Here is a 21,758-nt window from a genome sequence, read left to right as displayed (position 1 = left end):
CGTATACCTAACCACTCTGCCCCATCATGTGCCGAGGTTACGAATAGTGGAAGCCTTTACCTTCCACCCCTCCAAGGGCCTTCATCGCCTGTACGGAGGTGACTTTGCTTTGCTTTTATACCATTTACAACATCTCTTTTTAAATAATTTTCTACTCTGTATGTTTAATGGGTAATAGATTGACTAAGAGAAGATCTTTCTGAACCTATTGATAAACTTTAGTTTGATTAGCCTACGTGAGTAATGACTCGCGCTTGCTAACTCATTGACCTTCACAGAGCTGTCGAATGAGCATCGCGATCGCCGAGAATAACCGTAACGCATTCCTCTATAATAAATACTGAATGATACAGAGCACAGAGAGTATCAGGGAAGAGATAATCCTCAGCCAGGCACGTATCTTGAACTTTCTCTTTGTGTAAATTATGTAAGATGTAAACATTTTTCCATTTATTTCATTTCTTGGAAGCCTGAAATTCGCATAAACGAGTCTTGTGTTTTCGGTGTTATCAATTGTACTTTTAAAATGAGTTCTTCGGTAGAATAGCCGATGTTACTGTAGATTAGTTTATTTCTCAATACCTTACTTCCAACATCACTCAGGCCTTAGTAGATTATTATTATTATTATTATTATTATTATTATTATTATTATTATTATTATTATTATTATTATTATTATTATTATTATATATAATGCACTGGGCGATTACTTAAACCAAAAATGAGGTTACAGTTCTATATTCGTAAATTTTATTCTTCATTTAAAAGAAATTTTACGTACTTATTTCCCATTTTAATCGTAAATACATTATTTTACATGGTAACGCCTCAGCTTGTTTTTTCTACTATTTGCTTTACGTCGCACCGACACAGAGAGGTCTTGTGGCGACGATGGGATAGGAAAGGCCTAGGAATGGGAAGGATGTGGCCATGGCATTAATTAATGTGTGAAAATGAGAAACCACGGAAAACCACCTACAGAGCGTAATGCAAAGCAATCTGAAGCAACATTGAGCCTTTTATGTTGAATAGGAGCAGAGATATTACGTCCCAAGAATGTTATTTTTTCAAAATTTCTTTGAAAAACCCTCAGAAATTAATTTTGGATTATTTTATGGCAGAAATCCACTAGTTTATACCCTTAGAATCCGTGATATCAGTTTCAAGGAAATAGAATAACTTTGCTGAAATGTCATCACGAGTGACGATGAGTACCATAATTAAGGTACAGCCCCAGCATTTGCGTGGTGTGAAAATGGGAAACCACGGAAAACCATCTTCAGGGCTGCCGACAGTGGGATTCGAACCTACTATCTCCCGAATACTGGATACTGGCCGCACTTAAGCGACTGCAGCTATCGATCTCGATTCAGCTTGTTTTAGGGTGTAAAATGGAAGTATCACCCGGCCCAATAAACCATAACGATTTTTAAGGTCAAGTTTGAACCCTTCAAAACAGTTGTGTTTACATGGGAGAAGAAATATTAGCTTGTTATTTACCTCATATCTTCTTCTGAGATGCTCATAGTTTATGACTTCATTGTTCATGAACATCCCACGTGTGAAGACAATTCGAAAAATGGCCGAGGAAGATTTCACACGGTCCTGTTTTGAGGTTTCCAAACACACTACATGCTTTTCTACAATCGTCTAAAGAAATTGTGGTAATCAAGCCTGAATCGATGAAGTATTCCGAATTCACCTTGTAGTGATCCCTTCCTGTTAACTGAGTATTTAGATATTTTGAATATTCAATTGTTTATTTAAAATACCCAAATTTGATGTTATTGGGAATCATCAAACTTCTTTCAGATTATCACGACCATTGTTTTCAGAAAATCCCACGTTATTATATCACAATTTCACTAATAATTCTTACACAAAAGTATGCTAACTTCGTAATAATGTACATTTTCTACATATAATTTACGTTTTTACCAATGCAAATTTATAAACTAGATTTCACGTGTTGATTTGGACATGCAGTTAGGAGTGCACGGCTGTGAGCTTGCAACCGGGAGATGGGGGTTTCGAGCCCACCTGTCGGCAGTCATGAAGATGGTTTCTGTTGTTTCCCATTTTCACACCAGGAAAATGCTTGGGTTGTACCTGAATTAAGGCTACGGCAGCTTCCTTTGGAGTTCTAGCTCATTCCTATCCCATTGCCGTAAGACCTATCTGTATCGGTGCGACGTAAAGCAAGTTGTAACGAAATGTATTCATACCTCAGTAAATGTAAGATTTTCAATCATAGTTGCAGATGATACGAAGCAGGAAGTGGAAAAATATATCGAAATGCGTCCACAAGAACTGAATTCATCTAAAAATTTGTTCATTTGTGTTTATCAGAATGATCAACATTTTACCACGTTATTTACACAATATTAGCTGCTCAATATGCACTTGAAAGGCATCATTTTGATAAGAGATGGCATATATGCGCTAATAGAATGTAATATAGTCTGAAAATAATGACTATTTTTAATCTGGCAGCATAATTTTCTTCATTCTGGCAAATTTGATATGATTGTTGTCTTCTTATCATTAGCTAGTCCTAAAATAACACTCAATTAGGTGCAATACAATTTTCCTACACTGAAGAATGGTGAAATAATTTCCTTTCATATACAATGTGTAAATCAGAATTATTATCAACTATAAATATACAGTTATCGAATATTTCTCTTTACACAGAAAATGACCACATGTGTAGTTTGACAAACCTATTGGATACGATCATGCTCATGAACCCCTAAGTTTTGTGTCAAAGAGGAACCACAATTACCTTTAAAAGGATCCAAATGTATTTGGATCATCGTTTCGCCTAGGTGAAAAGGGTGATAGTTTCCCACTAGGTTAAGCCCTACGACTTTTATATTCATTAAATATTCTTCTCTAAAAACGTTGATCTTCATTTCCTTTGGGGGAATTTGATTTCAGAATTTGTAATACAGCACTACACTGACTAGATGTTAAGATGTTGTCTTCAGTGTGTTTGGTAATTGCGATGGCATTACTGGCTGTTGAGTGCAGTAACGGCCCATTATGTTCATCGGATGAAGAAATATTCCATTTTTCAATAAGCAGTAAGAAGAACTCATCGCTTCATCGCATTTTGCAGGTATGTTTAATCGGAACAATATTGTATTTAGTGATATGAAACGATTATATGATTCAATTGACCAACTTATTATATGCCACCAATAAAATTTTGCAACATTTCTTGAATATAATTAACCTCAATTAGGTTTTTAGATAGTTCTCTTATTCAAAACACTTTGTTTTATATTCTTGAGAGAAACAGTAGTTTTCTCAACGTTTTGGAAATATTCAAATTGTTAATTATTACTTGCTACGGACTGATTAAAGATTCATCTTCATCAATTCCACTTCCCACTTGGTAAACAGCTCGTCATTTTTGGAGCCCACTTCTTGAACATATCGAGACATTAAAGAGATAAATTAATTGAAATGTTACGAATTTTGATGTAATAATTGTTGAATTTTTTCTACAAATATTCTGTTGTACAAAATTGAGCATGTTGTAAGAATAGTAATGAAATGGCTTATGGCTTTTAGTGCCGGGAGTGTCCGAGGACAAGTTCGGCTCGCCAGGTGCAGGTCTTCTGATTTGACTTCCGTAGGCGACCTGCGCGTCTCATGATGAGGATGAAATGATGGAGACCACACGTACACCCAGCTTCCGTGCCAGCGAAATTAACCAATTATGGTTAAAATTCCCGACCTTGCCGGGAATCGAACCCGAGACCCTTGTGACCAAAGACCAGCACGCGAACCATTTAGCCATGGAGCCGGACGTAAGAATAGTAATATTGTATAATGCATTTATCCGTTTAAAATTGGTCTGCTACATCCTTCTTTATTCTACTCATCATCATCATCATCATCATCATCATCATCTGTTTACCCTCCAGGTTCGGTTTTTCCCTCGGACTTAGCGAGGGACCCCACCTCTAGCGCCTCAAGGGCAGTGTCCTGGAGCTTCAGACTCTTGGTCGGGGGATACAACTGGGGAGTATGACCAGTACCTCGTCCAGGTGGCCGCACATACTATGCTGAAGAGGGGCCTTGTGGAGGGATGGGAAGATTGGAAGGGATAGGCAAGGAAGAGGGAAGGAAGCGGCCGTGGCCTTAAGTTAGGTACCATCCCGGCATTCGCATGGAAGAGAAGTGGGAAACCACGGAAAACCACTTCCAGGATGGCTGAGGTGGGAATCGAACCCACCTCTACTCAGTTGACCTCCCGAGGCTGAGTGGACCCCGTTCCAGCCCTCATACCACTTTTCAAATTTCGTGGCAGAGCCGGGAATCGAACCCCGGGCCTCCGGGGGTGGCAGCTAATCACGCTAACCACTACACCACAGAGGCGGACCTTTATTCTACTAACTAGCAAACGTACCTGTGCTTCACTACGGTATTCTATATTGCATACGGATATCGAAGTAAGTTACTGTACATGAAGTGAATAAGATTTTTTAAAATTGCATATCTCCTTTAGTTGTTCGAGAAACAGCATAAGGTGGTCCACAGATGTTGCTTCCAATGTAAAGTGCGAGTTGCGGTGTTGTGATGATAATGGCAGGTCCACTTGTTCAACAACAAAGGTGTTTTACTTTAGTCCACCTCTTCAATACTTTTATTTTCACTTATAGTTGTTACTTAAAAAGACTATCAGTAAAATGGGACATGTTTCGTCCTCAATTAAGGGCATCTTCAACCTAAAAACAATCATCAAGAGTATAACTAATATTAAAAGTGGAATCTAAAAGTTTAGCCACTTATTAAAATTTGGGACATAGAAATGTGAAAAATGATACAATATATAAAGATGCTAATGGAACACTGTCAATGATTAAACTATAATCTTGTCGGAGACTAAAACTTCTTCAATTAAAATTCTAATTGAAACAGTTCATTTTAAATGTTAGTGGAATACCAGTGGAAATAATATAAAGCGAACGACTTGAGGGCGTGAACACAAGCATAAACAAGATTGTCATAAATACAATATGTCCAAGGCCGCTGATGAAATTCGTGAGCATAATGTGAGACAGAAGAATCAGTTGAACAATTGAAGAAGTGGCCCTTAGCACCGGTAGGTAATACTATTGGCTGAAACCTTGTCAGGAAATGTCAGTAGATACTGAAATAATGTTTTCTGTAAGAGAAGGAAAAGATTCATTAAGAAGTTGAACGTAAGGAGAGAATTGGGATTACATAATTTCAAACAGATGAGGACTCACATGTTAGTTGAAAGTTGTTATTTGTTGTCTACTGTTATATTGGTTGCTGCCCTTCTGTTGGCTCTGAGATTTATAACATGTATAGGTCCACTTGTCTACTGCAATTCACAAAGGAGTAGGGAATTTTCATTTAACGGCAGGCCCCATTGCCAACTGCGTGGCCACAAGCTATTTCGTGAGTTTTCGTTACAATGGCAGACACCATTTCCTACTTCCAGACAGATTACAGTTGAGGAAATTTTATTATAATGGCAGGCACCTTCCGTACTGCCAGTCAAAATTGAGTTGTGTTGTTATCATTATAATGACAGACCCATTTTCCTAATGCTAGTCAGCTTAATGCCTGTCACACCAAGTTGGTGATTTTTCCATTATAATAACAGGCCACTGTGCCTAACGTCAGTCACATTTTAGATGGGTAAATTTGTTTATAATGGGGGCAACCTTGCCTACTGACAAACAGAATCAGGTAAAGGAGTTTTGAAAAACAAAAATTCACGCATCTTGCCTTCTGCTAGTAAAATCGGGAGGGGAATTCTTTACAATGTTACACAGGAGTTAGAGGAGGACCCCGTTCCTACTGTCAGTGAAAGTTGATGTGGGGACTGCTGATTACAATAGCAGACGCCCTTCTTCTGAAAGTCACAATCGATTTGAAAAGTATTAATTACAATGGCAGACATGCCCTTTCTAGATTGCTACAAATCGTCTTCAATCAATAGATATAGTTCGACATACGGAAGTACATGCATGTTCACCTCCATTTACAGATTAACTGCTGCTAAACGGTACATCATATCGAAAAATGGATTTTACGATAAGACGACTCTGGCCTCATTTAGTGAACTAAATGGCTGGTCCTATGATATTTTCTCGTACCTTACGTAAAGGTAAGATAATTTTAGAAACGTTGAATAGGATGAAATCTGTGTATAGATTTCTCGAAATGCATCACTTTTCAGATACTTATGTCACGGCTACAAGCAAGAAATTTGACTCACATGTGGCTAATAGATGGGCCAATATTCGTGTAGAATTTGACGATCCTATCTTTCCAATAAGTTATTCAAACCATCAATTATATGTGTACAAAGTGCGAAATTAGGTACAATTAAATAATAGAGCCAAATATAACGTAATGGTAGAGTTACGACAAAACGTCATAGGGGTAAAGTTGTAGATCACTCCAAATTGAATGGAGGTTGTGCGGTCAGTTTTGTGATACGAAATACCTCGAAAAGATGGTCTGCACCGTCATTAAAATTACCTCCATATTTCGATATTTTTCTGGGGTAAAAAGTACAAATTTCAAGCATCTCGTAATTTTTCCGTCGGTTATAGACTAAAAGCTTTAATTTTGCCAAATTTCAGTTTTCTAGCTCGTCTGGCAGAATGATATGGGGCGGGGGGTTAAAATTAGGACTTTCAGGGAACTTTTAACCCCATGAAACCTGTAGGTTATCGTTTTGAATAAATATATCCGATTGCGTTATTATGCAAATTTGAAACTCCCAGCGTGTTCCCCTCAGAGAATTTTGAGGATTTTTCTGTTTTGCTAGGGATTCTGAAGTCATCGGCTTCTCTGGTAACAGATGTTAAGTTTATGAGACGCCTGAAAGTGGCTCATTAAATCACGTCTATTTTCATTTTTATACCTTAATATATATATATACAGTACAGTATATATACATCGCTCCAAACTGACTTCCTTTTATTAATATTGATTATATTTCACCCTCTTCTCTTGTGGTTCTAGGGGCGTCTTACTCTCACAGTATATTTTCCTGGTAGTAATTCAAACTTGTAACATTTTTTGTTGATAGCCACGCTAGAAGATACGTACATCCATTATCTCGGTCATTTTGGACAATTTTTCTCTCACCCTTTTCTCACCCCCTGTGCCACATTGGCTGAACTTGGGCTTTAAAAAATACGGAATATTCCTATTCATCTCAGCGAGGCAGAAAAATATGGATTCGACACTATTTTCGATTATTTTTATATCTTTATCCTCCCTCGCCCCCCACCCAAAACGGAGCCGAACTTCGACTTTTAAAAGCTCAAAAGTGTCATATTTCATCTCAGCCACACCAAAAACTGTGGATGAGACACTTTTCGATTATTTTTATATCTAAACCCCCTGATCCCTCACCCCTAGGGTGCTACGGATGGCTTATCCCCGCAGTTCTCGTCTCCAGATAGTAAGTCATAAGTGTACCTAGTTTGGTTAAAATTGCTCCATACATCCATTTTTATATATAGTAAGGTTGTTTAACCAATATTATGACTCCATAGTTAATAAGTCTTCTTGATGGAAGTAGGTCTACACTAGAGTAAGTGCCAAATGGTAGTTTGTGCTGTACAAAGTTACAGCCTACCTAGCATACTAATGATTCATTATTAAAATAATTAATCAATAAAAATATTAGTACATTAGTTATTTAGAATTTTATTCATAGTCTGGTTCCATGGCTGAATGGCAAGGGTAGTGGGCTATGGTTCAAAACGCCCCGGGTTCCATTTCTGTCTCGTCTACTTAAATCCTCTGCCTCGGTTCCTCTTTACATACAACACATAACTGCGCAAACTTTCACAGGAACAATTACTATTTATCACTCCCCTTCTCATACGGTTTACACCTGGCCGTAAAAACTGGCCTATCCAGTAAAAATAATAGTGAACTGGCCGGGAGAGAGATGACTTTTATTTCTAAAACTTCTTCCGCAATAAACTTAGCAATTATTATTAACGTAGGAAAATTTAGTGATATCACTTATAGAGGGAATGTTATCAAAAATAAATTATGAATCTAATGCACGAAAACCGATGGTCGCTGACTTATGATGTCCACAATTTAATCGAGCAAAATAAGTACGAATGTACACAAACAGCCTAGGTGCATTATTACGGATGAAGAAGAACTTGAATACTTTATAATTTATCCTTTTCCATTCTTACGATATTTCCTTGTGCCTAAATATAACATTTAAGGACGTGTCAGACATACATATATATTACGAAATCAGTTAGGGATATCCATACATTTTCCTGGATAGCTGACTCCTGTCAGTTCATATTCTTATAAGTAAGGATCGTTTATTTCTGATACATTCGTTGAATCCTGAAGGCTTTTTTATAGACATGCTAAAATTTGAACACCATTCTTTCAAATACTGTATATTCTGTACCTAAATCACCAGTCTATACTACAGTACGTAAGGCTGTGTTAGAACAATTAATTTTGAATTTCTTTGTTATCGCATAACGCCAAGTCCATCTCTTTTTAAAATATGATTACTGATAGATTCTTTGCGTAGATAAACCACAAGAAATTCTGAAAAATTCATTATTATTTCTATAGCATCTGCAAAATACCATCCATATTACTAAGGCAAAAAGTAATTTCGACGTCACAAAGAAATCATAGAGGGTACGTTGTTTCTATCTCTGTTTAAATCCGCATTTAGAGTCATGTAAATATGTTAACAACAGAAAAAATCAATTAAAAATTCTCTTCGGCATATCCCATATTTATTTTGTGTCCATTGAGTCACCCACGCATATAAACATTTTGGCCAGTGATTTATGAACGGATGTTCCTTGATAAAACGCAATCATTCTCTTGAAAATCCGAAGCAAGGTCGACCGCATAGATTAAAATTCATGTTATCGCCTTTACAGTTTTCAAAGTTTGTCAAAATACCCTTGTGCTGTGTAACTTTATATTACAAAATTGAAGTTGTTATCCAATAAGCTGATCGATATTTATATAGAGTTTCTTCTCAACAGGTAGATCTGACGAAGTGTACCGCAGGGACTCCTAACGGCAGCGGGGAGATATCTTTGGACGTGGGACACGGCCGATCGTTGTGGAACAATAGTGAACTCATTCATCTGAGCACTTCAGTCTATGGTATTACTAAGTCTTGTGTTAGTCTAGCCATTCAACAGTACTGCAAGATAGTTGTGCAAATAATTCCAGGCTATCAATTCACGACATAACAACATAATTCATGACATACATCATGCACGTTTATAACACACAGGATCCAATTGGTATGTATTTATCTTTACACTTAGTTTCAACACGGTCTTGACGGTATCTCGTATGAGATGAAAACAGGACCAATTGCAGACATTAGGGCAGCGGTCATAAGAACAGCTCCTAATCGTTTTTTTTTCAAACTAAATATTCCATTACTGGTCCAGGCAGCTGATATCAGACGATATCATGCAAGTGCAGGCTGGTCCAGTACCTGGCAGTCGTAGCACTGTACCATTTCAGTGTGGGGACTTGTTACCGGGCAGCAGTGCGACAGCGTTTAAGAGGAATTCACGACATTCTCAACTGCTGAAGTGATCCTTAAGACGATGATATCGGTAGGATCTATTCACCCTGGGGTTAAAACTTTGCTCATCCCTTTGAAATGGTGTAACATAGAATAAAGGAATATAAATATCTAGATTAAAGTCACTTATTTGTAACTGAAACACAGTCGACTTATTATAAAAACAAAGCCGAGCTTTCCGGGGCACTTAAATTTATGCTTCTGACAATGATCATATAAATTCTTGAAAAAACCTGTAAGTCACTACCGTACTATCCACGGCCTCCCCACTAACTGGACTCAGGTATCACCACCCTGTGCTGTGGTGGTTGGGAGTGAAGTGACTGATTCACCGTCCTCTGTCGACATTTTCTGGTCTGCGTCGCGCTGTGCCATGGTAGTGTTATGCATGTATTTTTGGAGAACAGGTCTCAATGCATTTGATAATTTGAAGCCGTCTTCCCTCTTGGGTGCAGTTGTATCTCTGTTGCTTCCCCCACGAGTCGACCATAGAAGTCTTTTAGAGGTGCGATGACCCGCGCCTGGTCATAGATTTGGTGGTCCGTATTGTAGAAGTGTTCGGCTATGGAAGACTGGCTTATACAATTTTCTGTGGAAGATGAAAGCGTAACATTCTTGACTGACCTGATGTGTTCTTTTACCCTTGTTCAAACAAGCCTTTTCGTCATGCCAATATATGAGCGAGCACAATCACGTGGAATTCATGGACAACCGGTGTTTCAAGAGATGATTTTTCTTCCACTGGTCGAAACAGGGATTTGAATTTCAGGTCTGAGGTGAAAACTGAAATTTTATTATACTTCGTAAGAATGGGCCCTATTCTCTCAGTTATACCTGCCACTTAAGGAAGGAAAACCATTTTCTTTTTTCTGTGGTCCTGGTTTGTACTATCCCTATCATGATCCTTGATCTTCACAGCTCGTGGTATGTCTCTTGATGTATACCCGTTTTTCTTCATGGACGTTGTCAGTTCTCTTAATGCACTCGAGCAGTCTTCGGCGTCTGCAACTTTATTCACCGTAGTCAATACCGTATGAAGGAGAGCTGATGTTTGTCAGGGATAGTGTTGTGTGAGGACTTTCGAAGGCATCTTTCAGTATGTATAAGTTTCTTGTACATTGCATGGCCTAGTACACCATCGTTCTTCTTGTACAATAGCACATCAAGAAAAGGTAATTTTACTTTATTCCCTAGTTCCATTGTGAACTTGATATTCCTGTTAATGAAATTTAAGTGCTCCAAATATTCATTTTATATTTCCCTTCCATGTGGCCAGACCAAAAATATGTCATCTACGTAACGATAGTAGAAGCACTTAGGTTTATGTGGCGCTGTAGTTATTCCAGCAGACTCGAAGTGTTCCATAACAATGTTTGCAGCCGCTGGTGACAGAATTGACCCCACTACTGTTCCTTTAATACAATGAGCCACGAAAACCTACGTTCATTAAGAGCAACTTAGCTTAGCTGTATGCCTTTCATTCACGATTTATTTGAATTGAAGATGATATTCAATATTTTTGTGTGAATTCTAAAACGTATGAATTGGTTCGTCTGATAACTTCAGGTAACTTTATAGGAGGGTTATTATAAGCTGTGCTAAACGTTACCGACAATGGAACATTCCTGCGAATAGAAAGGTAGCCTCCGCAGTTAGCGTAGTGATGTGGTCGATACTGAAAGCTAAACACTATGCTTAAATAGCTCAAAACTAAAACCGTAGCATGAAATCTAAGATCTGAATGATATGGCTGGGGTTAAAGACAGAAATATAAAACGGCTCAGACTAGAGCCAGGGGTAAAATACATTCTTTAAATCAGTAACACCATCATCAAGCACTCCAAGTTAATATTTTACTATGTTTCCAGGAATTTCCTAGAGCTAGAACTGTAAAATGCTGAAAAATGTTGAAAGAGATTAATTCATAACGTGGTAAAAATGTGGAACAAAATCGTCATATCATTACTACATAAGAATTAAAAAACTGCCTTTAACTGAATGTCGTGTGTAATAACTTACTTACCAAATTAATCTGAGGAAAATTCATAACAGAAATTACTGGGTTAATGTGTTCCCGATTTCAAACCAAAGATAACTGACATCTAACCCAGTCTCTATCTCTCTCTCTCTCTCTCTCTCTTTCTACACTCAGAAACGTCATCACGTCTATATCACTAGATGGAAAATTTTTAATTTTTTCATAAATATTCTCAGAGCACATGAGTATGTTTTCTTTTTTGAAATGTTTAACTGAAATTATATCATTTGCGCTATTATTTGGAAAATATCCCGAAATATTTAAATTATATGGGATCCGGTTTCTTCTTGCACACTCATGCCTTAACTACTGGGCCAATTATGGAAAATTTATTGTGGATATGTACCAAAAAATCAGTTAAAATACAAGCTTGTCCAGTGACAAATCTTTTGAAAATGGCAACAAATCAAATGACAATACTATGATAGCACTGATTATTTTGACAAGTGGCATAGGATATTCTGCTCTATTTTACCTAGATTTTAGGAAGACCTTTCATTGCGTCGCATACACATTATGAAGATCTAATTGGTGGCCTCGACATCTCAACGAGTACGCTACTTTGGATGTGCGTTTACATCTCAGTTATCGATACGCTCCTCACAATGGGGAGCAATTGTCCTGTCTGGTAATATCTAGAGAATCGTATGCCTCGGAGGCCTGGAGTCAAAACATTGTTTTCTATTTGCATTAGTATATATATCGTGAAAACATACCATAAATGTCACATAAATTATGAATGATAAGAGGTAGCAGAAACCTGTTACGAGACGCTACTTGTTTCAAAAATGTGGGAACAATGCAGGACATTCGTGACGGAAATTCAAATATAATCTTGGTAGTGACCTCTTTGTAGTGCTGCTATTCTAATGTAAAACGGTTCCGAGAATGTTAGTCAAGGAGAGGAGGATATGTTACTTGGGGGAAACGGACATTTAAATAAGCAAATGAGTAGAAATAAGATGAAAAAGCCAAAAACTTAACAATTTCAAGATAATACAAGCTTGAGATGAAAAGGAGAGAGAGAGGGATAGTCGTAAAGTACAGATGTGTATGATTTGGTTCTTACACACTAGCAAGCAGACTTAGCATAATAATACGTGTCGGAGATGCTTTGTGTATGTTTCAGTTCGAGAACCTCCCGTTCGAAGAGGAGATTACGAATTATTTGCTGGTATAGGCTACTACAAACTACACACCACAGCCCAGCTATGGGAACGAGCAAGGGAGGTCTGTGTGAGAGAAGGAGCCCATCTTATTGTCATCAACTCCGACGCCGAGGCCAATGTTGTGAGGAGTACTTCTCAAGAAAACCGACATTTTCCGGTGCTACCTATTCAACGTATCTTTTCGCTGGCTTTCACGATAAATATACTGAAGGAGACTATGTTACTGTTACAGGTATGTTTGTACATTCCGAAAAAATAGGGAAACCTGATCATTCTCCCAGGTTGTGGGGCACCAGAGTGTATCAAGTGATGTATGTGTTTTATTTTTAGGTGCACATGTTATTTATTTACAGTGATGTGAAATTGAATGCGATATAGCTTCCGTTTTAGTGACATGATGCCGTAGTCAGCTCAGGGAATGTAATAATATGGTGTAGGTTACGCTGGGATATCGTCTGATCTCGTACTGGAAGGGTGAGTAATAAATGAGCAAAGAAAGTGTAAGAGACGATATCTCAGGTCATTTGATTACAGCTAGATTTTCGGGGACAGATGTGGAGGCCCGAGCCAAGCTAAGGGAAGCAGCACGGAAGATCTGTGTGAGAGAAGGAGCCCATGTTATTGTCATCAAATCCGGAGCCGAGGCCAATGTTGTGAATGAGTACTTCTCAAGAATACCGACATTTTCCTGAGCATCCATTTCAGTCCGCCAAGTACTAGGCTTCCATATGTCAAGGGTATACTGCAAATACGTGGATTCGTCCATAAAAACCGACGTGAGGGCCAACTGCCGTAGTGTTCATTGCACTGATGTCAGGAGTCTAGGTAGACTAGCTTGAAAGAAAGTAGAGGATATACAGACTGCTGTCTAGCTGACCACTCGCAGATTCAATCCTGGATAATTATCAAGATATGGTGGCCATTCTTCAAGAAATACTTGATAGAAAATGAGATGTAGAAGCCACAGTACCTCCGAGATATCTCTGCATACGAACCGTGACAGGGCACAAAGTCTGCCTGAGCTACGGAAGAAGATAACATGGCCCTCGAAGCTTGTGAAAAGGTCGCCTATATGGGCCAATCTGTACCCGAGGAATGCAGGTTACAAGTGAGTCGTCTCCCACATGAGGCAATGGATCCCACTTCCCAGCAGTGTACGGTTCATGCCGGTTTTAGTGGTATCCTCGTACGGGGGCTGTTCAGCTAGAACGAAATGAGACCCATAGTACAACGCCAAAGTCTGTAGCCGGTGAACAGATATTATCCACTCATTTGTTCGCCACCGGCACCATGTAGCAGACTTGCACCTACAGTTCACGTATAAAGGATGCTTGCTTGGCCTGCAAGGTCATTAGATTTCAATTGTATTGAACACATGTGGATTGCTGTCGAGATAGGTTTGCCCACCCAGCAATTTTTCCCGACTGATCTCATTTATTACGGGAGACTGTGTAGCAGTCATGGGCAAGTCTGAGCCCGCAACCCTTCACTTCGGTTTTTCAGGCCTAGGCACGCACAGCCACGATCATCAGGGCGCACGCTACCAGACAGGTATCTATCATTGAATTGCTCATCAGTGTAACTTCTCGCGTACAGTTATGTATATCATTTCGATTTTATTTCTGGATTCTGCATTATTTAATATGAAAACTTTACATTTCTATTCTACTTATCAGGGGTTTATAAACTAAAAGAAATCTTTCCTCAGAACGGATTTACGAATTCACAACCTGTTAACTGACAGGAAAGGCCACGTCACTGTATTAGCTTAAACTTGCAAAAATGAAATGTATGATTATTAAACAGGAATATAGAAATCTAAAATAATTATTTTTATTTTTAGGTGTTTCCCTATCCAAATCTGATTATACAAAGTGGGGACCCGGAGAGCCTATTGGTGGTAATGATAAGAACTTCGGTGGACTCAATTCCCAGGGTCTGATGGTGGACATTCCCAACGACTGGAAACTTGGCTTCATATGTGAACAGGAGATGTGACATTTATTAATGATGTTCCAGAGAATAAATGTAAACGTTTTGTTATATTAAAATTAAACCTTCGATATTCTCTATGAAATTGTCAACAAACATTAAAGAAAGCTATTGTAAAATAAAAACCATTGATATTCACAAACAATAACGTTGCAGAAAATATTGTATGTAATTGTTATTAAAGTAACACACTTTCCATTTTGATAGAGTTTGAGTGTACTCATTTACCGAGAGCTGATTGATTTAACTAGGTATATAACGGAAATAAAATTAACATCATGAATTAAGAATATGTTACGGTTATACTTCCTGCCATGTGGCATTACCTTAAATTACTGATTGTGAGTTAGTTACCACGTAGTCAGCAGTGAATTACTGCCGACAGACCAGAATTTCATTGGAAATGTGTATTTGTGACTTCGGTTTTACATTCATTGGCACGTTCTCGTAAATTCGTCACTTTACCTTCCTTCTAATACATAATTAGGAACCATTACACATATACAGGTCTGAGAGGTAAAGCATTAACGATGGAATTTCATTAGTGAGCATACTATGAAATATAAACTGCCAGGTAGCAAATAATTTCTACGTCTCTTCAGAATCACAAAGCAAAAATCGTCAATTAAAGCACTGTATTCTAGGAAAATCAGTATTGTTTACCTATTTATTAAAGTTTCGTAGAATTCCTCATGTGGGGATTATTGTTGCTATCCAGCATGAATCACGCTTTTTGTCACTACCTATGGTGGAAACTGCCTGACGTTTCGCAATCCCTATAGTATACTGTACCGGTTACGACCTGTACATGCATATTTTTTGAGAGTTAATTGTATTTAATCATCACGCGTATTACTCCGTGCAAGCCTGATTTGTTTACATTCAGCAGGACGAGCGAGCAAGCTGAGGACAGCTGTATGTGTGACGTAGCTGCAGGGGCTAGTTAAATCACCCGCCTGTCATGCCACGTGCAGCTGGCATGAACTCGTATGTTCTAGATTCAAGCGTCACACCTTCCCGAACATTCGACGGAGAAAAAATTTAAAACTCCTATAGTAATTATGGTAGCGACTTGAGCAACATGTCATTTTTAAGGGAATCACATAAACGTCGCAATGCTTGAATTTCAAGAAAATCCGTCGAGGGATTCAGGAGATAACCAGCTTCACGGCATATGTGACGTAGATGTCCCCAAACCGAATATAAGGAGGGCTCAATATAGCCTGATATCTCAGTCAGTCACAGTCGAGTAGTCAGCGTGGCTCTACTCGCTGCCATAATCGTCGGAGGCTATCTTCGTGTGGTTATAGTCTCACTGAGGAACTCAGAATTTCCTCGAAGTCTTTATAAATGGGACTTGTAATATTTACGAGTGTTGAGGAACGAAGTCTATATAAATGGGACTTGTAATATTTACGAGTGTTGAGGAACTCTGAATTCTTCTAAGTCTTTATAAATGGGATCTGTAATATTTACCAGTGATGAACTCTAAATTTTCTCCAGTGATTTTTCAAAGACTTGTAATATTTACCAGTGATGGACTCTAAAATTTCACCCGTGATTTTTCAAGGTAGGTAAGGTAAGGGTTATTCTACCCGAAGGCAGATCCGAACCTCCGCAGAGGTCTTCCTGAGCCGGAGTTTACGTGCGGTAGGGTGGCCAGTTCCTTTCCGCTCCTCCATTTCATTACCCCCACCAACAGCGCGTGTCAACCCATCCAACTCCTGACCACGCCCAATGTTGCTTAACTTCGGAGATCTCACGGGATCCGGTGTTTCAACACGGCTACGGCCGTTGGCAGATTTTTGAAAGACTTGTGATATTTACGAGTGAAGAACTCTAACATTATTCAAAATTTTCATGAGCATAGACTTGTGGTTTTCATCAGTGAATTTTCAAAAACTTGTAATATTTACCAGTGATGGACTCTACCGCCTCTGTGGTGTAGTGGTTAGCGTGATTAGCTGCCACCCCCGGATGCCCGGGTTCGATTCCCGGCTCTGCCCTGAAATTTGAAAAGTGGTACGATGGCTGAAACGGGGTCCACTCGGCCTCGAGAGGTCAACTGAGTAGAGGTGGGTTCGATTCCCACCTCAGCCATCCTGGAAGTGGTTTTCCGTGGTTTCCTACTTCTCCTCCAGGCGAATGCCGGGATGGTACCTAACTTAAGGCCACGGCCGCTTCCTTCCCTCTTCCTTGCCTATCCCTTCCAATCTTCCCAATCCTCCACAAGGCCCCTGTTCAGCATAGCAGGTGAGGCCGCCTGGGCGAGGTACTGGTCATACTCCCCAGTTGTATCCCCCTACCAAGAGTCTGAAGCTCCAGGACACTGCCCTTGAGGCGGTAGAGGTGGGATCCTTCGCTAAGTCCGAGGGAAAAACTGAACCTGGAGGGTAAACAGATGATGATGATGATGATGATGATGATGATGATGATGATGATGATGATGATGATGATGATGATGATGATGGACTCTAAATTTTCACCAGTGATTTTTCAAGGACTTGTAATATTTACCAGTGTTGGACTCTAACTTTTCGCCAGTGATTATTCAAAGACTAGTAATATTCACGAGTGATGAACTCTAAATTTATTCGCAGTTTCCATGAGCATAGACTTGTGATTTTTGCCAGTGATTACTTAAAGACTTGTAATTTTTGCCATTGATGAACTATAACATTATTGAAAGTCTTCATGAACATGGACTTGTCATTTCCATGAGTGTTAAAGAGTGAATTCTTGAAAGTCTTTATGAACATTGACTACTGATTTTACTAGTGGTGAGAAAACTAATTATTCAAGGTTTTCATGAACTTTGACTTATAAATTCTGCGAGTGACGAAGAACACATTTTCGGAGTTTTATTGGCATTGATTCTATCAACCTCATTGTACTTGGGTAATGTGATTACCTGCGACATCATCAGGAACCATCGGAGGTCAACCCGAGCATCGGGAATTTGAGGCGTATTCCATGCTACCAACCTGGATGGTCCGTCCGCATCTTGACGGAGTACTTGGGCATCTTCTGGAACGTGTTCCAGCCAGTGCGGCCTGGTGAGCTGGAGACCGGGCCATTTAAAGGACAATGTGGAAGACAACCCCTATCTACCATAAGGTGATGTGCAATTTAATATGGATTACATGAATAGTGTATGTGTATTTTTGTGTATCTCTTATCAAATCAGATTCAAACCTTTCTTGTAGATAGGACCCTGCTTCCTGTACAAGCCCTAGCTAATATTCATCCAGTTTAGCCCTGAGAACTATTTCATGCTTACGTTGAAAGTAAATCTTAAAGTCGGGCTCTGTTACTGGTACAATACCTCGTGAAAGCTTATCGGAGGGATATTACAAAGAAATCTCTGTCAAACTGTATGGGAAGTATGTGTTTCAAAATCACAGTATATGAAGAAAAATCAACGTTTGGATTTTCAAATAAAATGAGTATCCCTCGTCCTAAAATACAGTATGTACTTCCTTTTGTGTATCAGTAGTAGATTGTCGGCCGCAGGATGTCAAGATCACAGATTCGAACGCAGTCGAGTTTCGTCAATACTCCATGTACTATGGTATCGTCATGTAAGAGATTTACGCCACACCCTGCCAGAAATCTTAAATTAAAATTCAGCCTTAGATAATCAAAGAGTAAAAGGAAACGTCTAAATTGACATGCAGGCAGTCTAAGGTTTTCACATCGGATTGTCTCGGTAGCAATTTCTATACATAAAAATTTTCTCTTCACCTATGGACCACGTTTGACAGTTTTTGCATTATTTTTAGCCTTCTCTGTCTTCACTGTCAGCCAGTATCTTTCTCCTACTTCTTTCCACTGTCCTGTATACGATCTCCCTTCTGCCATTAGTGTTTCCCCAGTCTTCTGGAAACCGCAAACGGTTTGGTGGGTTGTCTAAATAGCTTTATGTCCTTGATATAATCTTCCGGAACCCCACCTTTGTCAAGTCCATCTTCACTTCTCGAATCCATTACAGCTCTGTATTCCCCTGTCTGAAGAACTCAAAGATCATCTTCGTTAGTCTGTTATTGTCCATCCTTAACAAATGTCCATAGAAATTCACCCTTCTCTACCTCATCAATTCAACCACTCTATTGTGCCATTTCAACTGTCCGAAATTGATAGTACATTGGAACAAAAATGGACGCAATAATCATGACATAAGTAAATACGATGCATAAACTCAATCATCTATGTCAATAAATTACAATATATGGCGTGATTGAGGTATAAAAGATCCAGGCGGAAGTGACTAAGACAAGTAGAAGTTTAGAAATGTTGAAACACTATTATTGAAAAACTGCAAATTGAAAGAGTAAACCTGAGCAACGATCGCATTGAGCTAAAGATAGGCCTACATATTGCGAGCGCCTAGTTTAGTCTTTAAAAGAAACTCAAGGGATTTCAAAAAAGAAGATTTGCGACATATTTATTAATTTAAGAATACAGAAGTACGAAACTGTAAATAAAGCGGCGAGTTATGAAAAAAGATAGCACGAAAGGCTTATAGTGCATCTTCATATAGGCAAGGTATAACGATTGATACAATTACCAAGAAGGAAAACTTTATGATACGGGAAATAACTAGATTAACATTAAAAATAGCAACTATAACGCAAATATCTGAAACAAAGGCAAACATTTTGGAAGTCTACAAGCGCTATTAGAATTAAAGTTAAAACGGTGTACTTAATATTGAATTTACCATGTTAGAAGGCTATGGAATCCGTATCATGTCGCAATTGACTTCATCTTTATTTATTTCTGTTGCATGTGCGCGAGACATGGCTTTCAAGATGTTCTCCTCCCGATGTCCGGAGGAGAGTGACCTGAGGTTTTCCCCGAATCCACGAGAAGAAGATAAAATTTGATTGGAAATTGGACCTGAGCAAGCTAGTCTGGATTTATTCGCGACCCGCCCTGGACGCAGGAACGGCGCACTATACATAACATTATTATTATTATTATTATTATTATTATTATTATTATTATTATTATTATTATTATTATTATTATTATTATTATTTATCGATCTTGCAAATAATGCATGTCGCGAACATTTTTGGCTGATCTCCAAGGAATGTTACTAAAGTGGAAGGTTTTTGAAACAAATCGTCAATTTTATCAAATTAAGAATGTTTATTTTGCTTGCTTAAGACAGTTCAAATAATAATAATAAGCGCTGGCCGCAGAAAATCACCAATGAATTATTTTTTACAATTCAAAACTATCGCTGACAATCTTATAATATTTGAAGTTATTAATTAACCTGGGCTATTAAGATTATGAATAAGGTATACGTAGCCATAAGTAAATGAGGTATACAAACAGAAATTACAAATAGCTCCGTCTTTCGTAGACCATCCCGAGATTGTATATCCTGTAACATACGCAAATATCTCCCCTGTGAACTTTGTGACCTTTTCACTTTGCGGTGACAAGCCGTAGGTGCAACCATATCAGAGATGTATTTATAGGGAGAAGTGATTAATGATTTGTTTATCAAAAATGGGAAGGAGTCTATCGGAAGTTGCAAACACGAAAATCTGTATGATTGTTTGATATGGCCTTGTAATAGTATTAAACTTGTCTTCTCAGTGTTGAATCTGCCACACGGCTGAATGAAACGGGAAACAACTGCCGTAACTAACTCCCAAGGACGTGAAGCTCTCTGTATTAATGATTTACTGATGATAGTTTCCTCCCGGGTAAATTATTGCGAAGATCAATTATTTCTCCATTCGGACACCCGGGTGGGAACTACACGAGAGACGGCAATTATGTGGAAGATGAATGCTGACATCCTGCAAGTCAGAGCATTGAATGTTTGAAGTTTAAATTGTGATAGTAGGTACGAAATCCAAAAAGGGTGAATGAATAGACAGATGTTAGTTATAGTAAGTATACCTGAAATGCACTGGAATGCAGAACAGGATTTTTTACAGCGTGGCTACATCAGCACTAAAATCAAACAAGGGAAATGCTGGAGTTTAACAATGAAACAGAAACTTGGACAGCTACAGTGACCAGCATATTGGACGTGTTATTATTGTTAAGGTAGACATTAAAATATCCATCAAAACAGTGCACGTCCACTACTAGTACAGCGGGTGGTGAATAAATCGAAATAGTATATAAAGAGAGACAAGACTTATTACAAATTTGAAAAGGAGATAAGATTCTCATTGTGACGGCAGACTGAAACGTGCTGAAAACCAAAGGAACGGAAGACAACATAGTACGATAATTTGGACTGGCAAGAAGTAATGAAAGAAGAAGTCGTCTGCTGGAATCATAATTTAATCTTCTGCTAATACTTCGAAAGCTTGCATCCGGGAGATAGCAGGTTCGAATCCCACTATCGACAGCCCTGAAAATGGTTTTCCGTGGTTTCCCATTTTCACACCAGACAAATGCTGGGGCTGTACCTTAATTAAGGCCACGGCCGCTTCCTTCCAACTGCTAGGCCTTTCCTATCCCATCGTCGCCATAAGACCTATCTGTGTCGGTGCGACGTAAAGCTCATAGCAAAAAAAAAAAATTACTTCCAACAATACAAACGTTAGCTGCATATAGGGATAATATTTGATGCCACTGAAGAGTATCAAACAGAGTTCATTGTTAAGCAGGGAAGCAGAGACCAGGTTTTGATTGCAAGAGCATTCCAGGAGCAGACCTTGATTCTGACCAAAATTTGGTGGCCCTGAAAATCCGTCTGGAGGTGAATCAATTGAAGAAAGGAAGGAATGGTATAATACAGGATCCGTACTAGTTGAAGGAAAAGAGAGTGAGGGGTTGCTTCAATGAACTTGCTACACTAGGTAAAAATATGATATCTGATGGGTACACAATATTAGAAACGTAAGCTGTCATTGCGAATGGTATCATTAGGGCGGTTGTAGACTTGTTATCTTCTTCTTCTTCTTCGT

The 21,758-nt window shown here is 38.7% G+C and overlaps 1 protein-coding gene across 2 annotated transcripts; it reads left to right on the top strand.

Annotated features, from left to right (window-relative positions):
- Window positions 1-2,944: 2,944 nt before the first annotated feature.
- Window positions 2,945-15,070, top strand: LOC136881500 (hemolymph lipopolysaccharide-binding protein-like). Of its 2 annotated transcripts, XM_068229408.1 has the most exons (4): window positions 2,945-3,123; window positions 9,056-9,179; window positions 12,783-13,054; window positions 14,666-15,070. In XM_068229408.1, exons 1-4 carry the CDS (start codon window positions 2,980-2,982, stop codon window positions 14,762-14,764), a joined length of 639 nt encoding a protein of 212 aa, XP_068085509.1. In that variant the 5' UTR covers window positions 2,945-2,979; the 3' UTR covers window positions 14,765-15,070. The 2 variants fall into 2 exon arrangements, with proteins under 2 accessions (XP_068085509.1, XP_068085511.1); XM_068229410.1 differs by lacking the exon at window positions 12,783-13,054.
- The last annotated feature ends 6,688 nt before the right edge of the window (window positions 15,071-21,758 follow it).

This window comes from Anabrus simplex, chromosome 1 (assembly GCF_040414725.1).
Source record: "Anabrus simplex isolate iqAnaSimp1 chromosome 1, ASM4041472v1, whole genome shotgun sequence".
Classification (NCBI taxonomy): domain Eukaryota; kingdom Metazoa; phylum Arthropoda; class Insecta; order Orthoptera; family Tettigoniidae; genus Anabrus; species Anabrus simplex.
The sequence above is the reverse complement of the archived record's forward strand: the minus strand, read 5'-3'. Positions and strand labels throughout refer to the sequence as shown.

Coding starts and splice junctions, on each gene's coding strand:
- LOC136881500 (XM_068229408.1), top strand. CDS start 2,980: ATGTTGTCTTCAGTGTGTTTGGTAATTGCGATGGCATTACTGGCTGTT. Junction 3,124..9,055: donor CGCTTCATCGCATTTTGCAG/GTATGTTTAATC, acceptor TCTTCTCAACAG/GTAGATCTGACGAAGTGTAC. Junction 9,180..12,782: donor TCTGAGCACTTCAGTCTATG/GTATTACTAAGT, acceptor TGTATGTTTCAG/TTCGAGAACCTCCCGTTCGA.